General features: G+C 40.3%; 1 protein-coding gene across 1 annotated transcript in view; it reads right to left on the bottom strand.

The window, feature by feature from the left end:
* Positions 1-24,000, bottom strand: part of LOC150076633 (uncharacterized) — a 307,359-nt gene that overhangs the window by 137,844 nt on the left and 145,515 nt on the right. The window contains exon 2 of the mRNA XM_090386740.1: positions 4,725-4,969. Coding sequence (XP_090242866.1) covers positions 4,725-4,929 — 205 coding nt within the window. The 5' untranslated portion in view covers positions 4,930-4,969. The remainder of the gene's footprint in view (positions 1-4,724; positions 4,970-24,000) is intronic.

Raw genomic sequence — 24,000 nt, forward strand, 5'->3', positions numbered from 1 at the left:
TTTTCTGATTTAAAACAAATTGATTTTCCAACCTGGATGATGCAACCAATGTTAGTGGATTTGTCTGATGTATCAATGCAGTACCAAGAATAATTCTCAGAAATGCAAAATGATGAGTCAGTTAAAACTTTATTCAATATAAAAGAAGCGATGGCATGGCTTTGTGATGAAACAGAAATTAAATACCCAAATTCAACCAACTTTGCAAGAGAGCTATTGTTACCGTTTCCATCTTCATATTTAGCTGAATGTGGATTTAGTGCCATAAATGATTTGTTACTAAAGAAAATAAATCGACTGGATATCACAAAACGGGGAGACTTGAGACTGAAGCTGACTAAATTGGGGCCCTATAAAAAAATCTCAGAGCTGCGGCAAGCATCAAGCACAAGGGTCTCACTGAATTTCGTGCACTCATCTAGAAGTGACTTCACGTGGAATGTTGGAATCCTTAAACAATTAAATAATAATTACTAAAAATTAAAATATTATAGAAAAATCTTTCGTATAAATTATTTTCTACTTGAATTTTAGTTGTCTATTATGTTTTGAAAATTTACTTCCTGTTTTTTTCTTAATAATTTCCTAATGATTTCTTCCTAAAACCTAAGTCTTGTGTCCTGAACAAGTTGTTGTCGAGACAGCCTGGGATTATTCATTTAGGGAATAATTCAATTTTTGAATATAAAAAAATATGTATATCGGTGTTTCCCAACGTTACTAGGAGGGCATCAGAATTTTAATAAGACTTAGGTGGGGCATGGTAAAAAAAAGGTTGGGAAACACCGGCCTAAACATTTGTGGGAACTATTTATCAATACGCTATCTTAATCCCAGGCTGTCTCGACAATTTTGGGATCTTAAAATACAATTCTGACTTCAGTTTACCTCGGAACCTCAATAGGCTGTTGCTGTACATTTAAAATCTAGAACAGAGGTCCTCACTTCCCTTCCAAGGTCCACAAGCTATCTGCTGCTCAATAAAATTATTCCATTTAGCCCTTTTGACATCAGAAAATTTCATGTAATGAGAACTTTCTTTTATTTTATTTTTATTTTATTTTATTTTTATTTTAAAAATAAAAAATAAAATAAAAATAAAATAAAAATTTAATCAAACCATCAAAATCAGCATTTCTTAAAACAGTTCTGGAAAAGGATGATAAAGACGTGAAAGCTAAGCCACTCAATAACGATACTGTTAGCAGAAGAATAGATGAAATGAGTGAAGGTATTGAGAGGCAGTGAAGTCCTACTGATAACTTATGTAAGATATATTGATAAAGGTAATTTTGCCGAAGAAATGTTATTCTGTAAATCATTAGAGAGCACCGCTACCTCCAAAGATATATATAATAAGCTAAAAGATTACTTAGATGACAATAATATATCAATGAAAAATATAACATCTTGCTCTGCAGATGGTGCTCCTAATCTGATGGGCAAGAAAAATGGCTGCTTAAAATTGATGAAAGATGAGAATCCAGAAATGCAGAATGAAAGATGAGAATCCAGAAAATTTCATGTAATGAGAACTTTCTTTTACTCTTACTATATATATTACTTTCTGTATAAATAAAATACACACACTTAATAATTCAAGATATTACAATTTCTCACAGCTATCTTTTACTATACATAATATAACGTTCTTATACTTCTTTCCTTTCAATGAATTTATAACTATCTAAAACCTATAAGCAATACAAAGTACTAACTTAACGAGCACATGTAATTATATATGTATATATATATATATATATATATTTAGATAATTACATTATTCTTCCTCTCTCTCTCTCTCGATACACATGAACATCAAATGGATATAAACCCTTCTGTGCCTTCGGTGGGCAATGAACAAACTAGTGGATATTTCTCAAGAATACAGACTAATTTCTCTTTTATATCAGTAACACATCTAATACATTCTTTTTACACATACTTCTAATACAGATGGGTAACTCACTCTTTCCCCTCTCTATATATACTATTGTTCCCCCCTTTTCTTTTAAAATACAGCATTTAGTTTATCATAATCATCATCTAACGGTCCTATTCATTTCTCCCCGTTTATTTTCTTTCTATAATTCAGTTTTGCGTTAACAAAATTTTCCAGACTTACTTCTCTCTGCCTGGATGGGTGTTTCTGGTTTCAGGTCTTCTTCCAGAGGTCGCCTCAATGGGCCTGGCCTTTGCTGGTCCATTAGGCGCTCATCTCTAGACTGCTCTTTGTCGGTTCTCTCCATGCACAAGGACTTTTCTCCAGGGATGCTGCCTTGGCCATTCGTTTGGAGCTCGAGCCGATTTTCTTCTCAATCGTTTCCCTCACTTTACTATTACCAATACCTACTGAACTGTACCATTCCCAAAACTCTCCGTCTAACAATTTCCCCACACACCTCCAACACCACTCTCACTCCCAAAAAAAAATTTCTCTTGCTCTCAGGCGATTCTCCCTGACTCTCTCCCACAGTTCCGTGTCCCGGACTCTATCTCTCACTTCCCTATCTCCTTTTTGTTCATCCTTCTTTCCCCCTTTTCTTGACCAATCATTTTCTGTTTCTCTTTCTTCATCTTTATTCTTATTCGCCCAATTCTTTTATTGTTGTCTCGGCCCACGTTCTGGTAGGTCGCGCTCCTTTAGTCGTAGCGGGGAGATTCGGATGGTATGAAATTTCTAGAACACTTCTTCTGACCATCCTTGTTCACTTACCCCTTTCGTCACGCCCGTTTTGAAGTGACCGCCCTTGAAATTTATAAGAGCGGACTTCGGTGTCGGCCTGTTTATTCAGCGCTATGATACAAGATCTCGGCTTGCTCTATGATCCTGGTCCTTTCTTCTTTGGAGTTCGAACCCTTTCTTGGGGGGGGGTGGGTGTCCCTTTGTCCATTTTCCACAGAGCAGCTCCCGCTGTACTTACCATAAAGAAAACGGCTTCTAACTGGCACTCCTATTTTGCAGTGTCTCTTCTTCAAATTTAAAACCTGCTATTTTTAGACGTTGGTTCATGTGACTTTTGCATCGTGTCGACATCGATGTCCACTCAATTGGTAGGCAAAACGGTGCAGAGCCGTCTTCTCATTTGTTCGGGACTCTTTTGAGACAGTATATGAGAAAGTTTCCACGATTGTCGCTCTTCGTCAATGAAAACCTCATTTCAATGTTCGCGTTCACATGTACACGTGCTCCTTGAACTTTTGTCCCACCAAATCCTTCTTAAAAATTCAAATTATCGAGTAGTCAGCCATGGATAATCCATTAAGCTTTGTACACGAGCGAAACCACTACACCATTTACAATGAGTTTTTTCCTCTTTTGGTGCCTTTGGACGTTAGACCGGTACAACTGTAAGCTCTGGTTTACCAGTAATGAAAAAATTATATTATACTTATAAAATTTTGGATACTATAGGTAAATATAATTTAGCTGAATTTAGCAATTATTCATTTGAATACGCGAACAATTTCAATAGAATAGAAACGGGTAATAAATGGTTTACGAAGGTGCGTAAAGTGAGGAGGGAGGGGGGGGGGGGAATTTGACGCATAAAAGATCAAAAGGAACGTTTCCTCGAAAAGGCCGATTTCCTAGACATGGCCAAGCCAGAGGAATTATACGGCGAAGTGGCCAGAAAGAGCATTAGGAACTGAAGTGCGACGGGATTAATGGGGATTAGAGAAACTTAGGGGGAGGAGAGACGAGAACATAAGTTCATACTTAAGGAATTGATTGGAGGGAAAATGAGTTGTTCCTTCGGGTAAACATCTAGAGGCTGCGTGTGTGTGTGTAGTAGTTGTGTACCGGGGAGTATTCCGAAAAGGGTTTCGGATCAATGAAAATCAGCTGAGTATGAGCAGAGTAGGCTAAAAGAGTTTTCAGGGGTTTTCGACAAGCCGTAGTTAAGTACTGTATATGCGAAAGATTGTGGAACCCAGATGGTCCACTAGCACCCGAGTCCGGTCTGATAGTCCTAAAAGGAAGGAGGAGTAAAAAAAAAAAAGGGGAGTTCCCGAATTGCAAGCCCCAGATTGGAAAAATCGTCCCTTGATAACGGAACTGGCCCAACCTGGCGGTGGGAAAAGGTACTGTGAGTACACTTTATTCGTACTGTGTCTAGTCCTAAGATTTGTCTGAGAAGAGGAATTAAACCTTAATGTGAGAGCTAAAAGAAAAGGAAAGCTCTCTGTGTTCCTGCTAAGAAAAGACTCAATCAACGAGTGTAATAAAAAAGGGGGAAATTTAATGCGATTTGTAGATAAATGCTGAGAAGGGGAATTATTAAAAAGCTTAGAATTGGTGCATATGAAGAGGGTGTGTTTGTCATCGACACCTTCTTTGCGAAATTAAGGTTTATTACCAAGAGCAATAATGCATAAAGCCATGCCTAAAACCTTTATATTAAACACGTTCAAATTATAATTGTGTCTGCGTCAGTTGTTTCTCTTTATTCTAGTTTAACTTCAGATCCCTCGACACCGATACGCATTCAGTGGCCCAAGGATACATAAAGTTAACCTAAATAAATAACAGTAGGGGAACCGAACATAAAAATAAATAAAGAATAAAATATGTACTGTATATATAAGATAGCGAGGAATACAACAACGCTGGTAGAGCCCGTAGCAGTGCTGCTGTTGTGGGTATTTACATAAGGGGAAAAAACTCTTCCCTGATTGCAATAAGAGGGTGAACATAATGGCTCCACTGAGAAGGCACTTACTTGTGCATCCGACGGTCTCGTCGCTTCCGTCCCCGCAGTCGTCAGTGCCATCGCAGTAGCGGTTCAGGCTGACGCAGGTTCCGTTGCCGCAGCGAAACTCCGACAGGCGGCACTGCGGAGTGGACGTCGACGTCAGGAGAAGCGGCATCAGGAGGAGGGTCGCCGGGAGAGCGAGCGGGGCGCCGGAGGAATGTAGCCATCCCATTGTCCGCCTCCTCTAGGTCCAGGGCATGGCCAGACAGTCCCTGAAAGACAAAACGCCACAGGATTGATTACACGAGCACATACCAGCAGAGGGAGCCACTGAAGGGCATAACAAAATTATCTAAGCACAATACGCTTCCCAAATCCCTCCCTCTCCCCCCCCCACACAACTCCCAACGAGGAAACCTGTCCCTTGTGAAACGTTACAGCCAGCGAGAATCTTTTCAAATCTTCCGACGCATTCACTTCCAGCATGCAAATTTCCGGGTTCAAAAGTCGTTGGCTCGTTTGTGCTTTGCCACTTGTGGTAAGTTTGAGGGAGGGGGAGGGGATCACAGCGTGAGCGTGTCCTGGCGTCGGTACACGTGCCGAAGCATTAGGCCGCAGTCAGCTGTCTTTGCAAACACAACAATGCGTGTCATCAATCACGAGCCACGTGTGATTGCCGTGTCGTGGGGGGTCGTAGAAGCTCGTTTAAGTCTGTAATTAATCATCGTAGTCGAGCACTAATGGCTTTTCCGAAGGAATCACTTTTGCGATGACGTCACTCGGCCCGCACCGGATCGCCACGCAGCGCGGAAACAGCCCTCGATGCAATTTTCCACACCAACACTCGCTCGGTCATTTTTTTTTTTTTTTTTTGGTTGATTTTGCACCCACGCTGCTGCTCTTATTCTTATAGGACCGGACGAGCATCGTAGGCCCTTTCTGTCATTGCGTGAACGGGTACCAGACCCTGTCGCTGTTTATCGGTAGCAAAGTGGCCTCGTGTCGTCACACAGAATCACGGCACAGTTGAATTAACGGTGACAGGTATCCCGCACAATCCGCATCCACAAAAAGTCACCTCCAACATCCAGACGAGTTCGTCTCAACCGACAAGGGTAAAATGTCGCTTGCGAAGTGATCCTTGAAAGGTTCCCCCGAGTTTAAGTAGCACTCCGCGCGAATACGCCAAATATTAAAGAAAAAATCTTTTTTTGGAGATTAAAACTTGGACTGTTGTTTTTGAATACTCGGAAATCATGTCGAGCGAACGTCGTTTTTGCGAGCAGAAATTTAATTTAAATTAATTTAATTTCACCCGCCGATTTCTCAAAGCGAAGCGGCGATACTTCGTTGCTGAGCTGAATGCAAATCTGTTTCGTGCGAGTGAAATCGGGGTTGAATCGTGGCCACAGTAGCCTTATCACTACCTCGTCGGAGGGTTAATCCGTTGTTCTAAGTGGGCCGAAGGGTAAAGGTCGAGAACTACAGTAATTCTAGGAGACAGAGCTTAAGCGTTTTCGTTGCCTTTGTTCATTACTGGCATCGCTGTTTCAGTGTCTTGCGCTATTTCATCTCATAAAAGTGCTTCGAAGTTTTTAATGATGCCCGAAAAATGTTGTGTTCGTGGATGCTGTGGAAGTGATTGAAAGCTACACCAAGGGAAGGCTTTGTGCCACCTGAGCATTCAAAGGTAAGTTTGCTAAAATAATTTGTGGTACGTTAATAGCAGTTATCTTAAACAGGAGTGTTTTAACAATAATGGAACGATAATATATAAGAATATGAAACAGATATATTTTGGTCAGAATACAGAAGTAAATTTCGTCAGAATTTCGGCTTTTGTGGTTTCATTTATTTATAAAATATTCCTTTCATGCATTGGATACACTGAAGAAAAGTGCGTGCATGTTTGTTTAAGAAATCAAAGCGTCTCAGTATTTGTACGATTTTTATTGAAACTTTTAGCGTAGATAAATACACGAAATGTAATTATACGCAACCTTCGATAAAGTATAGGCCCGTGTACGCGGACTGAGGTATCCTTAGTTGTAAAAGCTAATAACAATCGTCTAAGACTCTGAGATGCTACAAGTGAAGTGAAATTCGGAAGAGAACGTAACATTTTATTTATAGATGCACTTCATATATTTAGAAATGTATTCGCAGTAACTGATTAAACCGACGTACTGCACTCTGATACAAAAATTTATTTTTCATCTTTCGAAGCGGCTGAACATCTTCTTACGGCTCGTTCACTGTCTTGCCTTCCATTCCGTAGAAAAGAGCCCAATTTAAAGTAAAACAAGTTCTGTCCAATTATAGTAAATCAAATTATTAGATTAAATGCAAAACATTCAAAGTGTAATAAAATAGTTAACTGTAAAAGGCGTTATCTTCATTTTTCAGAATTTGAAAAAGATTATCACTCACTTAAATATAGCAAAACTGATTAATTAATTTATTTATTATTATTATATATTTTTTTCTGTTGACCCTTGCAACATACATTAGCTCCCATTATGCACACAAAATGAAGTACATCTGCATTCAACACTTGCTCGTGCTTTTGGCGATTCTGTGCAGCGATGTAGCTTCGTGTACTTCTTATGGCCCACTTATAATGACGTCACACACGCGGTGATCGGGCTTTGTCTAACGGTGGGTGGCGACTGTTTAACCGACAAGAGCGCGCTCCAAAGGAACGCACACGCACCTCTTATTCGTAACAATTTCAAAATTAAATCGTCAGACGACGGAACACTCCCCTTACGTTTGGAAAAGTTCGCCGCGCGATTCTCCAAATTCGCCTCCGGAATTAAAGCGAATGCAGCACGAGACTGGTGCACGTCACAGTTCGAACAGACCCCGAAGTAGCGAGTCGATGACTTTCCGAAACTGTTTCCACTTCGACTCCGCTCCACTCCCGAAGGCAGCGACTTCGGCCCAGTTCGAATCAGCTGTTCTCCCTCGAGCGACTCTCGCATCCCCGCAGCTATCTGTTGGCCATCCGCGGATATCGATCGGGCATCCAACGCACACGCTCGCGACGCTCGGTTTCCATGGCAACTACAAGTACAGACGGCGGTACGCCGCGACGACTGCACTCCGTTACGACAATTCTCGGTTGCGCAGCGACTTCCATACACCGAGTAGCGACACTGTAAAGTGGCAGTGCACCGCCGTTCCCGCAACCCCCCCTCCCGATGGGCACAAACTGTCAGGGTTACAACGCGAACAGCGAGTCGCGCTTGCTGTTATTCGACCACAGAAACACAGTTCAGAACAAACGCACAATACAATCATCAATGTTGCCATTATTATTATCTTTATTTTCTCCTAAGAGACACCCGCTTACAGCTATTAACCAGGGGGTGCACATTCATATATTGGTATTAATAAATATGAATTAATCCATCCGACATCATCACCGAATACGTCCACTGCTAGAAAGGGCAAGGCGGAAGGTTTAAGAACTCTGAACGTGGAATGGTAGTGGTGCCATGAGAAGTATCTCGGAAAAACTGCAACCCTACCGGAGTTTCCACCGGTGTGTTCAGATTGGTCCAACGACCAAAGAACGGGTAGCCAACGGCAATCCCTGGTCGGTGGACAGGGCACCTGAAAGAGTACAGTTCGGTCCAACAACGACTGTGCACAAGCGGTAACCGCATTTCAAAACGCACAGATCTTCGCATCTTGGGATATCGCGGCCATTTTTAATGCATTTGCTTTTGACTCCAACTTTTAATTACAAAGAGAAGGCGATTCGAAGCTGAACATAAAAAGACACTTGGGGTGGACGGAATTATTATTATTATTATTATTATTCTTAAATCTATCCAGTTATATTAAAGAAGGAGATAAGCAAGCAAGCCTTTACCCATAATCAACAGCGCATCACTGGATTCAGGAGAGGTCCCGAAGGACTGAAGATGTGCAAATGTATATCCAGTTCAAAAAAGGGGCGGGGGAATCAAAGGGTGACACGCGTAATTACAGACTTGTTAGTTGAACTTATTATTACTATTATTGTTAAATCCGTTTATTAAAATAGCAAGTGTTTGCTTTCACCCCTTATACACAGCCGACCGGCTAGAAGGGTGTACAAATGCAAGAATTGCAATTATATACAATATGAGAAGGGTGTACAAAAAGCAAAAATTACAATTATTTACAATATAAGAAGAGTGTACAAAAATGCACGAATACAATAATTTACAATATTTACACAAGTGCGTATATTTACAATATTGTTTACAAATTCACTCATTGTCAAGATTATAGTTGGAGTAAGCTGTGCGCTTCTGAGATGCTCTTCACTTCTGTCACTGGTTTCATTCCCAATAATCTGGAAGCGTGCTGTCCTAAACTTGTTGCGCAAACCTGGCAGGGAATTGACCAATCCTCGCAGTTTTAAGCCGATCTCATTACTATCAAATTTTGGTAAGTTTTTGGAAAGGTTAATTTATTTTCGGTTCAGTGATTTTATGGTAGACAAACAAGTGGAAGTGCCCTTCCAGTATGGATTAAGAAGTCGAAGTCTACAGAGGATGCAATAAATGATCTTTTAGGTTATGTGTTAATAATTATAGTAATATGTCTTATATGTCTTAGCTTTGTTTGTGGACTTTGAAGGTCCTTTTGATACCAGTTCGTATCAGAGCATCCTTCATTCATTAAAAATAATGCATTGTCTATTATACGGTAATACATACCGTATAATAGTTACCTACCTAAGTTCCAGTCACGTTGTCATTGGTAGCAGCACTTATCATATAAGAAGACTGTGACCAAAGGGTACCTACAAGGGTCGATATTGGGGACCCTGTTCTAGAATTTAGAATTCAACAAGTGGCTGCAATTGATATTAGTTAGTTGTCAAAGAATCACTTTTGCAGAGGACTTGGTTTTATTTGTGCCAGGCGAGTCTAGGAAGGAAGTTGAGGACAGAGTTGAAGCAGTGGATCAAATGTTTGGTATCTTGGCCAATTTAAAGACTGTTATGATGTTGATGAATGGTATGTTGGATTTTAATGGTCCTCGTGAGGTGATTCCAAATGGTAGCTCTAGTAATGCACACCAAGTATCTTGTTAGATTCAAGAATGTCTTTTATTCCGCACTTGAATTACTTGATTAGTAAAGTAAAGAGTTTTATGCAGCCATAATTCGTATCTCTAGATCTAAATGGGGACTGCCAATTGTGAATTGTGAATCTTTATTATAAAGCTGTGTTTATACCAAGAGTGACTGATGTCATCTGTGTTAGTGACTCGCATTAGTAAGATTAAACTTAGAGCCAAAATGTGTTCTTCACAAAGAGCTATGTTGTTGGAGTGTGTTAACTCATGCCCTGCAAGTAATTGCAAGACATAGTCCTCTAGATTTATTTGTAATTTATAGGGCATATAAGGAAAAAGAATTTTTTGCTTGCAGGAATATTACTTTTGACATTGAAGGTGATCTTAGGGTGGAGAGGAAGAAGATATTTCAAAAAATGATGGATTATTACAAATTAGATGGTCTGATAGTGTGACAGGAGCATTTACTCGGTTATATTTTCCAATGTTTCCTTTACTTAAGACCGTCAGTTAAATAATTGTTTGTTTTTTTTTTGTTTTTCAAGTATGGAACATCTTTTTTAATGACAAGACATGGGTCCTTATATAGTCCTTAAACTGTATTATTTTGGGCTGAAAAGCAGTGCCAATTGTTCGTGTGGCCAAGAGGAAACTTGGTGTAATATTCTTTATATTCGTCCTTTGTATGTAGATTATAGAATGCAATTGAATAAAAATGTTATTCTTAATTTGGTAATGAATCCAATTGTGTGAACAATGTTGGTAACTTTGCTGCCTTTTAAAAATTTGCTACTTTAGTATTCTTGAGGAGAAGGCAGCTTTTACTTTGGAACCTCATCGATAAATCAAATTCTCTCTGTGCAGGTTCTTTTCTTTCCCTCCCACTGGACTTCGGTTCCCGATTTTTTTTTTTTTTTTGTTTGTATCGTCAACTGGATTTCGGGTTTTTTTTTTTTTTTTTGCTAGCGTTCAGCGTGGTTTACCCTAACACGGGATGGGGCAATTAGTTCAGTGGAAGTGGTGATGAGTTTTTGGGGCGTGGGCAGCCTGAGAGCGGTTTGCTGGAACTCTCTGGTCAAGCACTTCTATCTGTGGGTGCGGTATTTTCTGTGCGGTGCACAGAAAGAGTAAATATCGCACTAATTTCAGACAACGTCTATTCGCACCCATTCACATATAGTTCGTAAAAATTTTGACAATAACGACATTAACTGGATATGGACTTATGTCTAGGGGCCACCTGCATGCATTTATATTTTTATTTTTATTAATAACAAGAAAGAGAACAGGTAACCGTTAACAGTGTGTCTGAGAGCAGAACGATGAACACAATTGATAACAATAATAAGATTGGTTGGTTGGTTGTTTGTTGGGTTTTATTGGCGCATTAGCAACTAAGGCTATAATGCGCCAAAACCACAATAATAAAAGATCCAACAGCAAGATAAACCATTCATACAGATTGACACATTAAAATCATACGTACAAAAGAGGCACAAGATTAAGTTAAAGTAGCGGTAAAACAAATAATAAATTAATTACTTACGGATTAGGAAAATAATAATTAACAGATATGTATAAAAAAGTAATAATAATAAACTACATAAACAAATAAGAGCTAGTCATTTTGCAGTTCAAGAGAACAGGCATACTTGTGGATGAAGTTCATCAGTGATTGGGAGTTGTCAAAAAAGTCAATCAGAAACAGTCATTTGTTGATTCTGTTCAGGGGACTGAACTTCATAAAGTCCGTGGTGGCAGAGTCAAGGCGAAACAGCATAAGATTCCTCACTTGTCTACAAGGAGCATTGAAGTTGATTTTACTCAGGATATCAGATGCTGATATCCTTAGAAATATACAAATGTGTTCCCAATTCATAAAGTGTACTTGTCAAAGAAATTCTTGAAAGTACAGCCAATAACAAATACCTGAATAATTACAGTTTTAGTTATGCAAATGATATTTATGACGCATCTGCCAAAATACATTACTGTGAATTTTCATATTCCGAAAGTATTCTTATTCCAAGTTTTTTTATCTTTCGCATTTCAGTGCTGTACCTATAATTATTACTGAAACGCCCTCTACAAATACCAAAATTCCACTCGAAAAATTACCAATTAAACACAATATAATAAAGCAAAATTAATTAAATCGTTTTTATTTGCTGATCGTATTTTAAAACTGTTTGTTTTTGTAACGAAAAACACGACCTTCAAATTGAAAGAGGTATTCGTCGTTAAAATTTTTATTTTTTATATTACAAATTAATCTAATAAGGTAAATGTTTCTTAATAAAAAACTAATAAATATATAGAATTATATTCATATATTTTTACAATATAATAGATATTGAAAAGATTCTGGCCTTCGGGATTTTGGGCCAGACCCGCTTCAATCATATGGTCCTCTGCCCCGAATACCTATATTAGGAAGTTTCTCAGCGTGGAATACTGGGTGCTCCGGTGGTTGAATAGAATTGCCGGGAAGCCCTTTACAATTTCAAAATCCATACTGTATAGAAACTTGAGCGTAGCCCCCTGGATTCAGATGGTCACCATGCGTAACATCAGCAGTCTAGCACAACTTCTAAGTGGGAGTTTGGGTGCTCCTTAAATTGATAATCTTGTGGTCAGGCCCCGTCCTGGAGCCCGGCTTCACTACCCTCATAGTCTCCGAAGCGCTCTACATCACACGGGTGGATTAAGGCGGATGTTTCCTGCCAATACTGTGGAGCACTTCAAAATAGACCCTAACAGGTTCTGACATGAGAACACCTACAGGAAGCTCTTTGTAGCGCAAATGTACACCAAACTGAAATTTGATGAAGAAAGGCATTCAGGAATGAAGAGTGATCTTAACAAGAGACGTTAAGTGTCTATGAGCCTCAATAATCTCTATAGAACACTAAACAGTGTCTTCAAAATATTCTAAAAGGACAGAGAAACACTGTTCAACGCAATTACTACGGGACTCAATCCATTGTGTTCATGAGTGAAATTATTTGATTTTGTATTTTCTGATATACAAGACACGTTACAAAAAAAAAAGGCTACAAATTACAGCATACAAATCTTAAAAAAAAAAAAAAACTTTGCAATGATTCAGCGGGGATCCAGTGATGACAGATTTGAACATGGGGATAGGAGCATGACGATCCTCTTCTAGAAGGTCAGGGTTCAAGGCCTTTCATAAAGTTGTATCTGTCCTTCTTTTTACTTATTAGCCTGTCAAAGTTGGCGTCTACGCAGTTCAAGGTGGCAAGCATCTGTTTGGGGAGAACCCTGTCAGTGAGTGCAAGCCTGTTGTGGTAAGCCACAAGTGCAGGTGACGATCTTAGGCTAGGCTGTGAGATCCTCCAGTCTGCGTGGGTAGCACAGTGGTATCGCCACCGTCCTCCTCACAGTGGTTGGAAAAGGCCCGGGTTAGAATCCCGTCGATGACGAGAGGAACTTTAATGGGATTTTTTCACACCGTGGATGAGTTAGTCGGTCTGAGGCATAGATAGCAAGGTCCGCCTCCCTCCCCCCCCCCCAGAAACTGGGGTTTTTCGTCCAGCAAAGCAGACAAATCGACCATAGAATACACGCAATTAACAGACATAAGACACAGCACGGCAGATGAATTTCAATTCGGGTGGCCTTAAAATAATAGTTTTTGTGGGATCCTCCAAGAGCAAGCGTTCCAAATATTCAGAGATGATATCTGGCCTGTGATGATTTTGGCTGTGCCTCCACGAACGGTCTCTTATTCTATATTGATGACATCAAACTGCTGACGCAAATTAACACTGGCGACAACCTCGTTCAGCTCAGCAACAGGATCAATTCCCAACTTAAGGATCTTGAATTGTACCTGGCAAGCTTCAATCAAAAAATCAACCCACGGAAGTCCATTCAGGTTATATTCTCCCTTAAATCCGTGCCAACACTACTCAACATGTGATTTGGAGTGGTCCCAATACAAAAAGGTACCCTCGCACACAGACCTTGGTGTTCTGTTTGATCAAAAGATTATCCTTTGTCAACCAGTCAACACCAAATTTTCAACTCTACGGTGGATATGAAAGCAGCAACTGCTACACGTCCGACATCCCCTCACTGTTAAAAAGTTCATCACCTTCATGATCTACCCTGCCATTCTCTATGGTGCAGAAATATGGGCCTCAGCCGCACCAGCAAACCTTAATCAGGTGTACACCGCTGAATATTGGTTATTGAAATGGGCCGACAACAAGCTTCGTCTGCCTCCTGTTACTACAACCACCATAATTGCACAAGCACTCGATCGTGGAAAAGAGACTGGTCTATATGAGCCACCCTCATAGATATTATCTGTAAAGAGGTGTTTGATGAATAATAATGATAATAATGAGATCAGGTAGAAGGCTACCTGTCTGATTGACATAGCGGTACTCAACACTGGCAACTTGCAGAAAAAGCATGGAGAAAAAATGAGGAAGTACACGAACCTAAGACACAAGATCAAAAAGATGTGGCATATGCCTGAACAGCTCATGGGGTTCTGTCAATGATATACAGAAACTGTGCTGGTAGGGATAAGGAGGTGACTATTATATCTTGACTATTACTGTATATATACCAGGAAGATGCCACTTTAGCAAGGATAGAGATCTGCTGGAACAAGTACAGAGAAGGGCAGTAAGATTGGAGAAGGGAATAAAAGGATGTTCTTGCCTAGGACCGCTTCAGTCCTGATTTTTTTTTGAAGCTTCTCGACACTAGACACCTGAGAGATAATGTTATTGAGGTGTTTAAGGCCTTGAATGGATTGAGTAAGCCGAATGGTATTTTTCTTTTTCACTTGCTGAGACTACACACATGAGGCGCATAAATTCAAGTGACGAAGGATTGCAGGATTGAGTGTTTCGAAGTTTGCCTTCAGCCAGCGGGTGGTTGGTTGTTGGAACAGGCTTCTATCTGTCGTTATGGAAGTGGATAGTTTGAATAAATTCAAGGAAGAACTAGACAAATTCTTGGAGGAGGAGGATGGATGGGTGAATTAGTGTAAGTGTGTGTTGTTGTCATATGGCACCAGGGGTTTCCCCCATCTCCGCGTTGCTTTCATTGTGGTGAACCAGTTCAGTGGGAAATGCCAGAGATTTAAAAGTGTGTGGGAATTGTTCACGTGTTTTGTTCTGTACCGTTCTTCATCTGGTCATTTAGCCGTTGGACCCCTATTGAGGGCGAACGTTGTCCCACTTACGCCCCGTGGAAGCAGACCAGGAACCCAGTAGCTGTAGATTCACACTGCAGGTCCTGCCGCTTAATTTCCTGGGATTTCGGCGGCTAGGACCTTAAAAAATAAAAAATAATAATAAAAAATAAATAACAAAAAAATAAGAAAACAAAAAAAAATAAAAATAAATAAATAAAATAAAATGAATAAATAAAAAAGAAAAAGTAATAAATTAATAAAAAAAATAAAGAAAAAATTAATAAATAAACAAAGAAAGAAAAAAAATAAATAAAAAATCTGCGCTATCGTAGGGGTAATATCACTCAGGCTTGCTAGGCCGAGTTTTGAAGGTAATTTTATCATGTTAAGTTTTTGACGTGTGGGGCTTTCGCTATGATGAAGGTAGAGAGGGGAGGGAGACTGGAGATCGGGGGAAAACACAGAAATATGGGGCCAATAGAGTAGATAGGCCCAGTTTGCAGTGGGACATGCCCATGCCCCACCAGAGTAGAAGTTTGGGAGTGGAGGAGAGGGAACAAAAAACGTCCCCTCCCCCCAAGGAAGTGGGAATAACAGGTGAAGAGGGCTAGGGTGTCCTCTTCAGATCAACATCAGGCTGTTTGCAGCTGTGCTGAGTTCTGTTCTGCTTTGTCACACATGGGGCGAACCCCGTCCTTGCTTTTCTTTTCCGTGTGATCACCACTCTTCTTGTCCAAGTGCTGGTCCTCTGCAGAGTTTAAATTTTCTATCACATTTGGCGCCGATTTTTTTTCAATCTCTGTGTACATTGCTGTAGATAGCTATTAGTGTTTTTCTCCTGGTGAATAGGTCTTGCGCATACTGGGAGAGTGCCCTATATTCATCCTCAGTGTCCAGGAAGTGGTGCTCCAGTCCTTTTGGGAAGTATCTCAATCTTGTTATTAGTAGCCTTCTGAGGTCTTCATAGTGTTGACAATCATTGACTATGTGGCTCCAGCTTTCGCTTTTCCCACATATACAGTTTGAGTCCTCAATGAGTCCAAAGCCAAACAGCTTCTCCTTGTAGGGTCCATGTCCGGTTAATAGTGTTGTCATATGGTACCCTGTGAAGTACCACGGTGGCTGCTTTGGGTGTATTTTCCGGAAGTCTGGCAGAAATCTTTTTGTCACTTCGCCTTTTGTAGTCTCTGTCCCCCTTCTCTGCCAAAGATCTAGGAGCTAGGTCTGTAGCCTAATTTTTTCGTTTTTTAGGTTGCCCGCCGGGTAAGTCGTGTATCTTTGGTGGGTAGCGGCCACTCTCCTGTCCAGCAAAAACAGTAGCCTTGCCCGATTTGCCTCCAGGTCCAGAGGGAGCGCTCCAGCAAGTACCTGCAATGCTTGGGGCACTTACCGTGCTGCAAGTGCGCGTTGTTGATAGCAGTACGGTCCTTTGGGTCATTTCTAGTGTTCTTTTGTTGACTACCAGTGTCGTTTTTGGATACCACACCGCTGCTGCGTAGGTGATTGCTGGCAGGAAGGTTGTTTTATAGTAAAGCATCAGTGTTTTTTTTTTATTTGAGTCCCCAATCTTTCCTTGTGATTCTGGTAACCAGTGCGGAGTATCCTCTGATTTTTCTTCTTATGTATTTGAGATGCCGCTGGAACGTCAGGTTTTTATCTAGGATAACGCCCAGATACTTCAGTTGACTCATAAATTTGATGGTTACATTGTTGATTTTAATTTGAGGATGTCGTCGTAGTTGTAGAGGCCCCTTTAGGAGAATCGACGAGGTCTTCTCTGACGATATTTTCAGCTGGTTCTTTGATGCCCATTGCTGCAGCCCCTGCAGTGCCTGATTTTCCAGCGGCTCCAACTGGGCCCTGGAATCCGCCTCTACCGTCAATGTCAAATCGTCCGCGAAGGTGTGTACTGCCACAGAACCAAGGTCCGTCGTAAGGAATTAATTGAGGACCATTGTCCACAGGAGCGGCCCCAGCACCGACCCCTGCAGACATCCTGTGTGCACCTCTTTTGTTGTATTTTGATAGTGTACGTTGATTTACACTTTCTTTGCGTTAAATAGCTTTCGATTACTTTGTAGAGGTTAAGAGGCACCTCAGTGTCCTTCAACCTTACCAGGACGCTTGGCCACCAAAGTGAATCAAATGCTGCAGCAAAGTCAACAGAGATGAGCAGCAGATACTTTCGTCTACAATCCTGGAATATCCTTAGCAAGTTTCCCAGTGCGTCCACAGTTGAGGATCCTGGTCTGAAGCCATACTGATTTCTGGCATGTAGGCCTGCCGCTTCATAGTGTTTTATAAGTCACATGGTGTAATCTTTCAAACAATTTGCTTGCCACTGGATGGGTGAATTGTGGTTTTTTTTTTTTTTTTTAGTTGATTCTTAATAAACTTGCTATTTTTGCATCAATTTCCATTACTATTACTTCTACCTTTCACCGCCATCTTGTCGAGGGCATTTTGCAAACAAAATAGGGACCAGACAGGCTATTACTTAGATTTTAGATTACTTAGAACCTCTGGCTTGTAGCCGTGAAGGGTATTGTGTACGGCATGTGCGTTTTGTACGCAATAAAGAATACTTCTTCTTCTTCTTCTTCATCTAGATACATTTGGGGAAGAATGTGCAAGAGTAAATTAATAATATAAATTGATACGGATTGTTCTTTAACATTTTGATGACATCTGAAGTTCCTATCCGTATTTCCGGATCCGAACTCGACATTTATCAACACAGTTTTCTGATCCGATCCTTGGCGGCGAGTTGAAGTTGGATTTCAGAGCAAACATCAACCGAATTCTGTCGTGGTGATTCTAAAATTCTTTTGGAGAGAGAGAGAGAGACAGAGAAGAATACTGTTCTTCACAGAGATACTGTAAGACCTGAAATCTTACAAAAATTAAAATATTTTTTTAAAACTTTGGAAGTCAGTTTTTCTTTGATTCTTGCCGTTAATAGGATAAATGGGTAATATATGCAGTCTCAGAAATAAGAATTATTCTGGTAAGAGGTATAAAAATTAAAAGGGTAGTAGGATCGAAAACAGTGCCATTAGCTTTACATCCGTTAAAACTGGGAACTGACGGAGAATACTATGATAAACCCAGCAGGGGGTTCGGCGCTACAAAAACAACTTAAGGTTTATGAGGGGTCACACACCGGAAATGTATTCGGAAAAACACACAATACTCTCTAAAAATAGACGCGATAGTCTCCAGTGTCACAATTTGTGGTTTTTCTGAAGTGCTATAGAGACAAGCTGTCATGAGACTGGTAGAATTGTTTTGGAATATTCGGCCGACATCAAAAGACACATCGGATGTCAACAAGTTGAAAATAATAAAAGAGAGGGATATTGGGAATCACGTGCTACGGGGCAGGCTGATCTAGGCTTTCCAACTAATTAAAGGAGAAAAATGAATATAGGAAGGAGGAGATTGGTAGAAAACACTGTGGAGAGGCGTGGAAAACTCCGAAGCAAATTGTGGATGGTGAAGAAAAAAAAAAGGAGAACAGAGAGGAGAGTGAAAAGGTAGGAAAAGGAGGAGGAGAGACCTGTGTGAGCTATGTGGGAGTGTGGGTTTTTTTTTTTTTGTGGTTTTAAGAAATGGAAGTAGTCAGCGGACACAGCTGTTAAGATTTTCGTTAGTGTAAATAAAAGAAGTGAGTAACAGTTAATATTTGAGGGTTTCGTCGTCGAAAAAAATTATGTGTTAGTCATATCTGAGTTTTCGGAGCGTTAGGGATAGTACGGAGATTAAGTCAGTCCGGTATTAGAAGGCAAGAGCAGTGGCCGTCTTTACGAGTCAATCCGTCATGGATAGTGACCGTGTGATACGAGCACTGTCAAATAATGCTTAGTTTAATAAGAAGCTTGTGAAAGATAGAGTAAAGAAGAGTAGCTCCGGTGCACTCTCTCCTTGTGGAAAAGATAGCCGAAAAGGGTGGAAAAAGGCCTCAGGAAGGAAAGATAGCAGTACCCGTAGCCACGGAGTAAGACCGTGCGACAAAGTGCCAGTCCAGTTCAGATATACAGTGAGGACATCTAAATGCCAGAATTGTGATCCTTATTAGAGAAATTAGCCAGGAGTCCCAGAATGAATGCCCTGAAGTACGACGATGACATTTTCAACTAAGAATGGAAGGATCCAAAACAGCGAAGCCCGACAAAAGAAAAATTAAGTAAGTGGCTAAACATAATATTCTCATTACCTTAAAGGACTTTAGGACCTAATAACTGATTAGTGAGGATTTATGATACTTAGAGATATATGTACATGTATAAAATTATATACGTAAGGTGAGAGGGATAGGTTAGAAATATAATAGAAATTTGACTGATATAAATTTTGTAATTAGAGAAAAGAACTAAAGAAAAAGATAAGAGTGTTAATGATATTAGTGGCTTTGATTACTAATCAAACATATGTTATGTTATAATAAAGGAGAGAAAAAGGGAATATTTGTAATAAGTTGTTCCCTGGAAATTGTAGATATGAATAGCATTTTTAGAAAGGGAGAGTAGGGTCCTAAACCTGTATAAAAGTAAGGAATTTGGAGCATGTAAAGAAAATTATGGATAATGTGCAAGGTAGAAACGATAATAGATTACTGTACTGATATCGTTTGTGTTATAAATTACAGGATAACGTTAATTGAGAATATTCGATATATGAAGTTGAGTATATAACTAATACTAAGCCATCAAGGTTGAACATTAACTGTACATTCCCCAGTTGTTCATTTCGTATGTTGTATATATGTGAAAATAAACTGTGTTATATTATATATTTGTGTGTGTGTATTTCTTGTACTGGACAAGCCTAATCAATGGGAATTAAACATACATAAGAGTTTCTCCCCTATGAACTTAGAATTTTCTGAGAAATAAAGTCAGGTACGCTTGTGGGGTGAAATATTATAAAGGGGAGTTGTTTAAACAAAGGACATAGTAACAAAATAAATAATAATAAAAAATAAAAATAAAAAAATTCCCCCCCCCACAATACGAGGCGGAGTTGAACAAACGTTTTAGGTGCCGCCCTTACATGTCCACAAGAAAACGTAACGGACAGTAAGTGGATGAAAGGTGCTGTTCCGAGTTGTTGAAAGAATTCACTGAAGGGCGTTTGTTGAATAGTTGCATCAGTCTAATGCTTCGTGTTCGAATCGAGAAAGTGGGCAATCCGTCGCTTGTTTTCAGCGATTTCTTGTTGTAGGCGCGTTTTAGCGCATCAGTAATTGGGCCGTATACATTTTGGCTGTAAATGGCCCGTGTTCTGTGGTCGATTTCCGTTTGCTGGACGAAAAGCCAATGCCACACTCACCTGAGTCGAACTAATATGGAACACTTTACTGCTTTGACTGGATGACCCGGTCAGTGGACCCGATCTGACATAAAACAGGGATTACGAACACGGATTATTCTTGGATTATAAAATAAAATAAAAGAAAACAAATTACGCATCTTAGCAATTGCTGTACAGTTCTCCAGTTGCTGTTACAATGAAACTACCATCTGTCTAAAAGCGTCTTCATTGCGAATCCGATGGCGTGGTCCTCTGTGTTGCCATAGTTACCCGGCGACACAAGCAAATTAAGCTTGGCGCACTTCGCCTACATCCCAATCGATGGAGAAACGACTCCCCCCCACCCAACACGGGTCTTATTTTGCACCCGTAAAAAATGCGTCGGTGGTGCGGGAGAAATGCACGTGGAAACAGTCGTTACGCCGTGGGATGAGCGAGCAGGAAGCTAAGCGACGTTGTCATCAAAGCGTTCAGTGAGGGTCGTTCCTGTCGAAGGGGGGGGAGCCGAATTCGGTTTAGAGTAGTTTCTGGAAATACCGTTTCACTTGGGCGTGGTGGTTTTAAAGATAACAAATAAATAAATCTTTATTGAGAAGTACAGAGTCACATAACTTAAACTAATCTAAATAACAGGCTAATTAGAGCGAATCCGCTGTTAATTAATCCTCTGTCACGTGACGCAGAATACCCGCCGTGTCTCGGAGATGTGGCGGGAGTCAGTCTCCTGTGTCGATCCGGCTGCACAGGCTCGCCGCTTTGCTCTCAACTGCGTTTTTATCGAATACCGCGGAGCAAATCCTCCAGGAGGTGCTGCAACGAGCTAAGATGTCGTTTTTCTTTGCTTCTCAGTTGGGCGCCTCCGTAGCCAGGTGGGAAGGAGCAGCAGTGCGTAGCACATACACTTCTTGATAAAACCAAATAACAAACAAACGAGCTTCTCAGTTACTGCGTTTTCTGTTGTTTTCAATTCCAGCCTGAATTTCCAAATACTGTCTGCGTTCACGATCGGTGTTGACGATAGTCGTAAAAAGGACCCGTCAATCATTGCACGTTTTCACGTGACAACTGTAACCTATACCGGAATACGTCAACGCATCGTCTTCTGTCGAAATATTAATCAAATTCCTCCGTTAATATCTCGAATGCACACCTGAATCTCACTGGGGAGGGGGGGGGGGTGCATCCGCTTTAACCCCATGTCTTGGGGGCTCAAGGATACAAAATCCCCTTCTGGCTGTGTACGGGCAAAGTCTGACGGTTAAATGAACCGGCAATAATAATAACTTCGCCAGCTCAGTATTTTATTTATTTATTTATTGTATTGTATTGTATATTCATGTCGCTAGGTGGCTCCCAGACGTATTCCTATCTGCACCTGCGTACTCTGTTGGCAAAAGAAACTTCGTATTCTGACATGAAAAGTGCAAATGTGTAGGTGTAGTGTAGTCGGAGCCGGATTTAAACTTGTTGTGACCCTAAAGTTATAACGTGCAAGAGGCCCTTCCCTCTTACAGATCACCTGTAAGAAGGAAGAATGTAATGTCAGAATTGTAATGACAGAAAAAATATGTAGGACAACTTGTATTTGTAATTACAATATTAATTGAATATCAATTTTATTTTAAAGTTACTGCTTATTAATATAAGTGAATAGATTATTATTATTATTATTATCCGTTTATTTCCATAAGGAAACCACCCCGGGACGGCAAAGTGCCAGGAGGGTGCTAAGTACATATCAGGGTACGAGATACTACGTGCAGTGGGTTACATTTACTGAACACGTAGTCTCGTCCCGAAATATTATATACACATTTTATGTTTAATATATACAGTATTTACACATTGATGATTCTGTACATACATTATACAACTGATATATTTACAATTGACTAATAATTCCATCTATAAATTACATATTTACATAACTGTTACAGAAGGTATATTTTTACAGTCAACAAATTATTATTGTTCTGAAAGCAGAAAGTTTCTCTTTTACTCTAAATTCTTTGGTACTTTGCAGCCGATTCATATTTTGGTAAGTCTATACGAATCCTGGAAGATCTCTTTCCGGTATGTTGCATCCTCACACAGTTTTTCGGCATCTATCTGTAGTGAGTTAAATATTTTCGCTGCATTTGATGGGAAGAATCTTTGCAGGCTACTAAGATTGTTCACGACTGAGCGCAGTGGATTATTTACTTCCCCGCAACGTCTAGCAGTGGCACGCGGTTTGACTAGAATATTATCCAGGACTGGAGCATCTACTCTGCCTGTGAGCATTTGTGCGAGAGTGTGTATGTTCCTGTTAATTGTCCGCTGCATCCAGGGTGTGATGTTAAGGTTTGAGTAGAGAATGGCCCTTGAGATAGTAAAAGGGTGGCCAGCAATTCTGTTAAGCCATCGCAATAACCAGCACTCGATCCCAAGGACGGACTTATAATGTGAATCTGGAGCTGAAGACCAGATTTGCGAGGCATACATTGCAATTGGCAGGACACACATTAAAATGTACTTGGTCGCTAGCTGAGGATCCCTAATTCCTACAAGTTCCTGTCTAGTAGCCCATAAAGCGGCGAATATTTTTGTCTTCATATGGGCGAAGTGTTGAGCAAAGGTGAGTCTGTCATCCCACTTAAGACCCAGGTCCAGGTGAGAGTGCACTTTTACCACATTAGACCCGTTCACAGAGATCGAAATGTCATTTTTATTCTGCTTGCAAGTTATGGTCATTTGGGCAGACTTCTGCGCATTAATACGGAGCCCGATGCAATCCAGGTAGCTCTCAAATTCTCTGATTGTGCTATTTGCCATCTGACAAATACCTTCTGCTGATTCATGGTCTTTGGAAGTGATGAAGAATTTTACATCGTCAGCATATGTTATAAAGTTGTAGTACCGTGCAAGAAACGGCTCCAGGGCGGCCGCGAAGAGAGTAGCCGAAAGAACTCCCCCTTGTGGCACTCCTCGCGAGATGGTAAAGCAAGATTGTAGCTTTTGGTGCTTAACAATAAGTTTTCTATGTTCTAGCAGGCTGGTTATTATAGTTAACAAATTTCCTCTTACATTAAAATAATTCTTTAAAATCGCAATGAGCGCTGGAATTGAGACGTTGTCGTAGGCTGCGGAGATATCCAAAAAAATAATATCAATTTGCTTTTTCTCATTTAGTGCTTTCTGCACGCGAAAAAGGGTTTCCAGTAAGTTTGTTATTGTTGATCTACCCGAAATAACTGAGTGCAAATGTGGTGGTCTATGGCTGAAGCAGTGTTCATTGATGGTGGGAAGCAGTGCTTTTTCGAATACCTTCTGTAGGGTGCAGCTGACAGAAATTGGTCTGTAATCCTTAGCCAATTTTGGGTGTTTAATCTTTGGTATTGGGGTTACAATGTAATTTTTCCAGGCTTGCGGGAAAGCTCCTGACCTGATGATTTCCTGATAGATGTGCAGTAATAGATCTATTATAAATGGGCTACTTATCTTAAGGATGAACATTGGAAATTTGTCTGGTCCAACAGTGGCCTTATTGGGCAGATCGTTGATTGCTTTCATTACGCTCTCTTTGGTGATTTGTATTTCACTCAAAGGAGGTCTTGTTGGTTCCTCTATTGCCGAATGGTTTCGCTTGTTTAAATCTTTCAGGAATTCAAAAATTTTGTTACCATTATCAGTGTTCTCAATTTGATTCAGTCCATGAAGGTTACTAAAAGTGTTATTAGCCCATTCCTTGAA

Source organism: Mastigoproctus giganteus, chromosome 12 (assembly GCF_048544385.1).
Source record: "Mastigoproctus giganteus isolate SK-2022 chromosome 12, ASM4854438v1, whole genome shotgun sequence".
NCBI lineage: Eukaryota > Metazoa > Arthropoda > Arachnida > Uropygi > Thelyphonidae > Mastigoproctus > Mastigoproctus giganteus.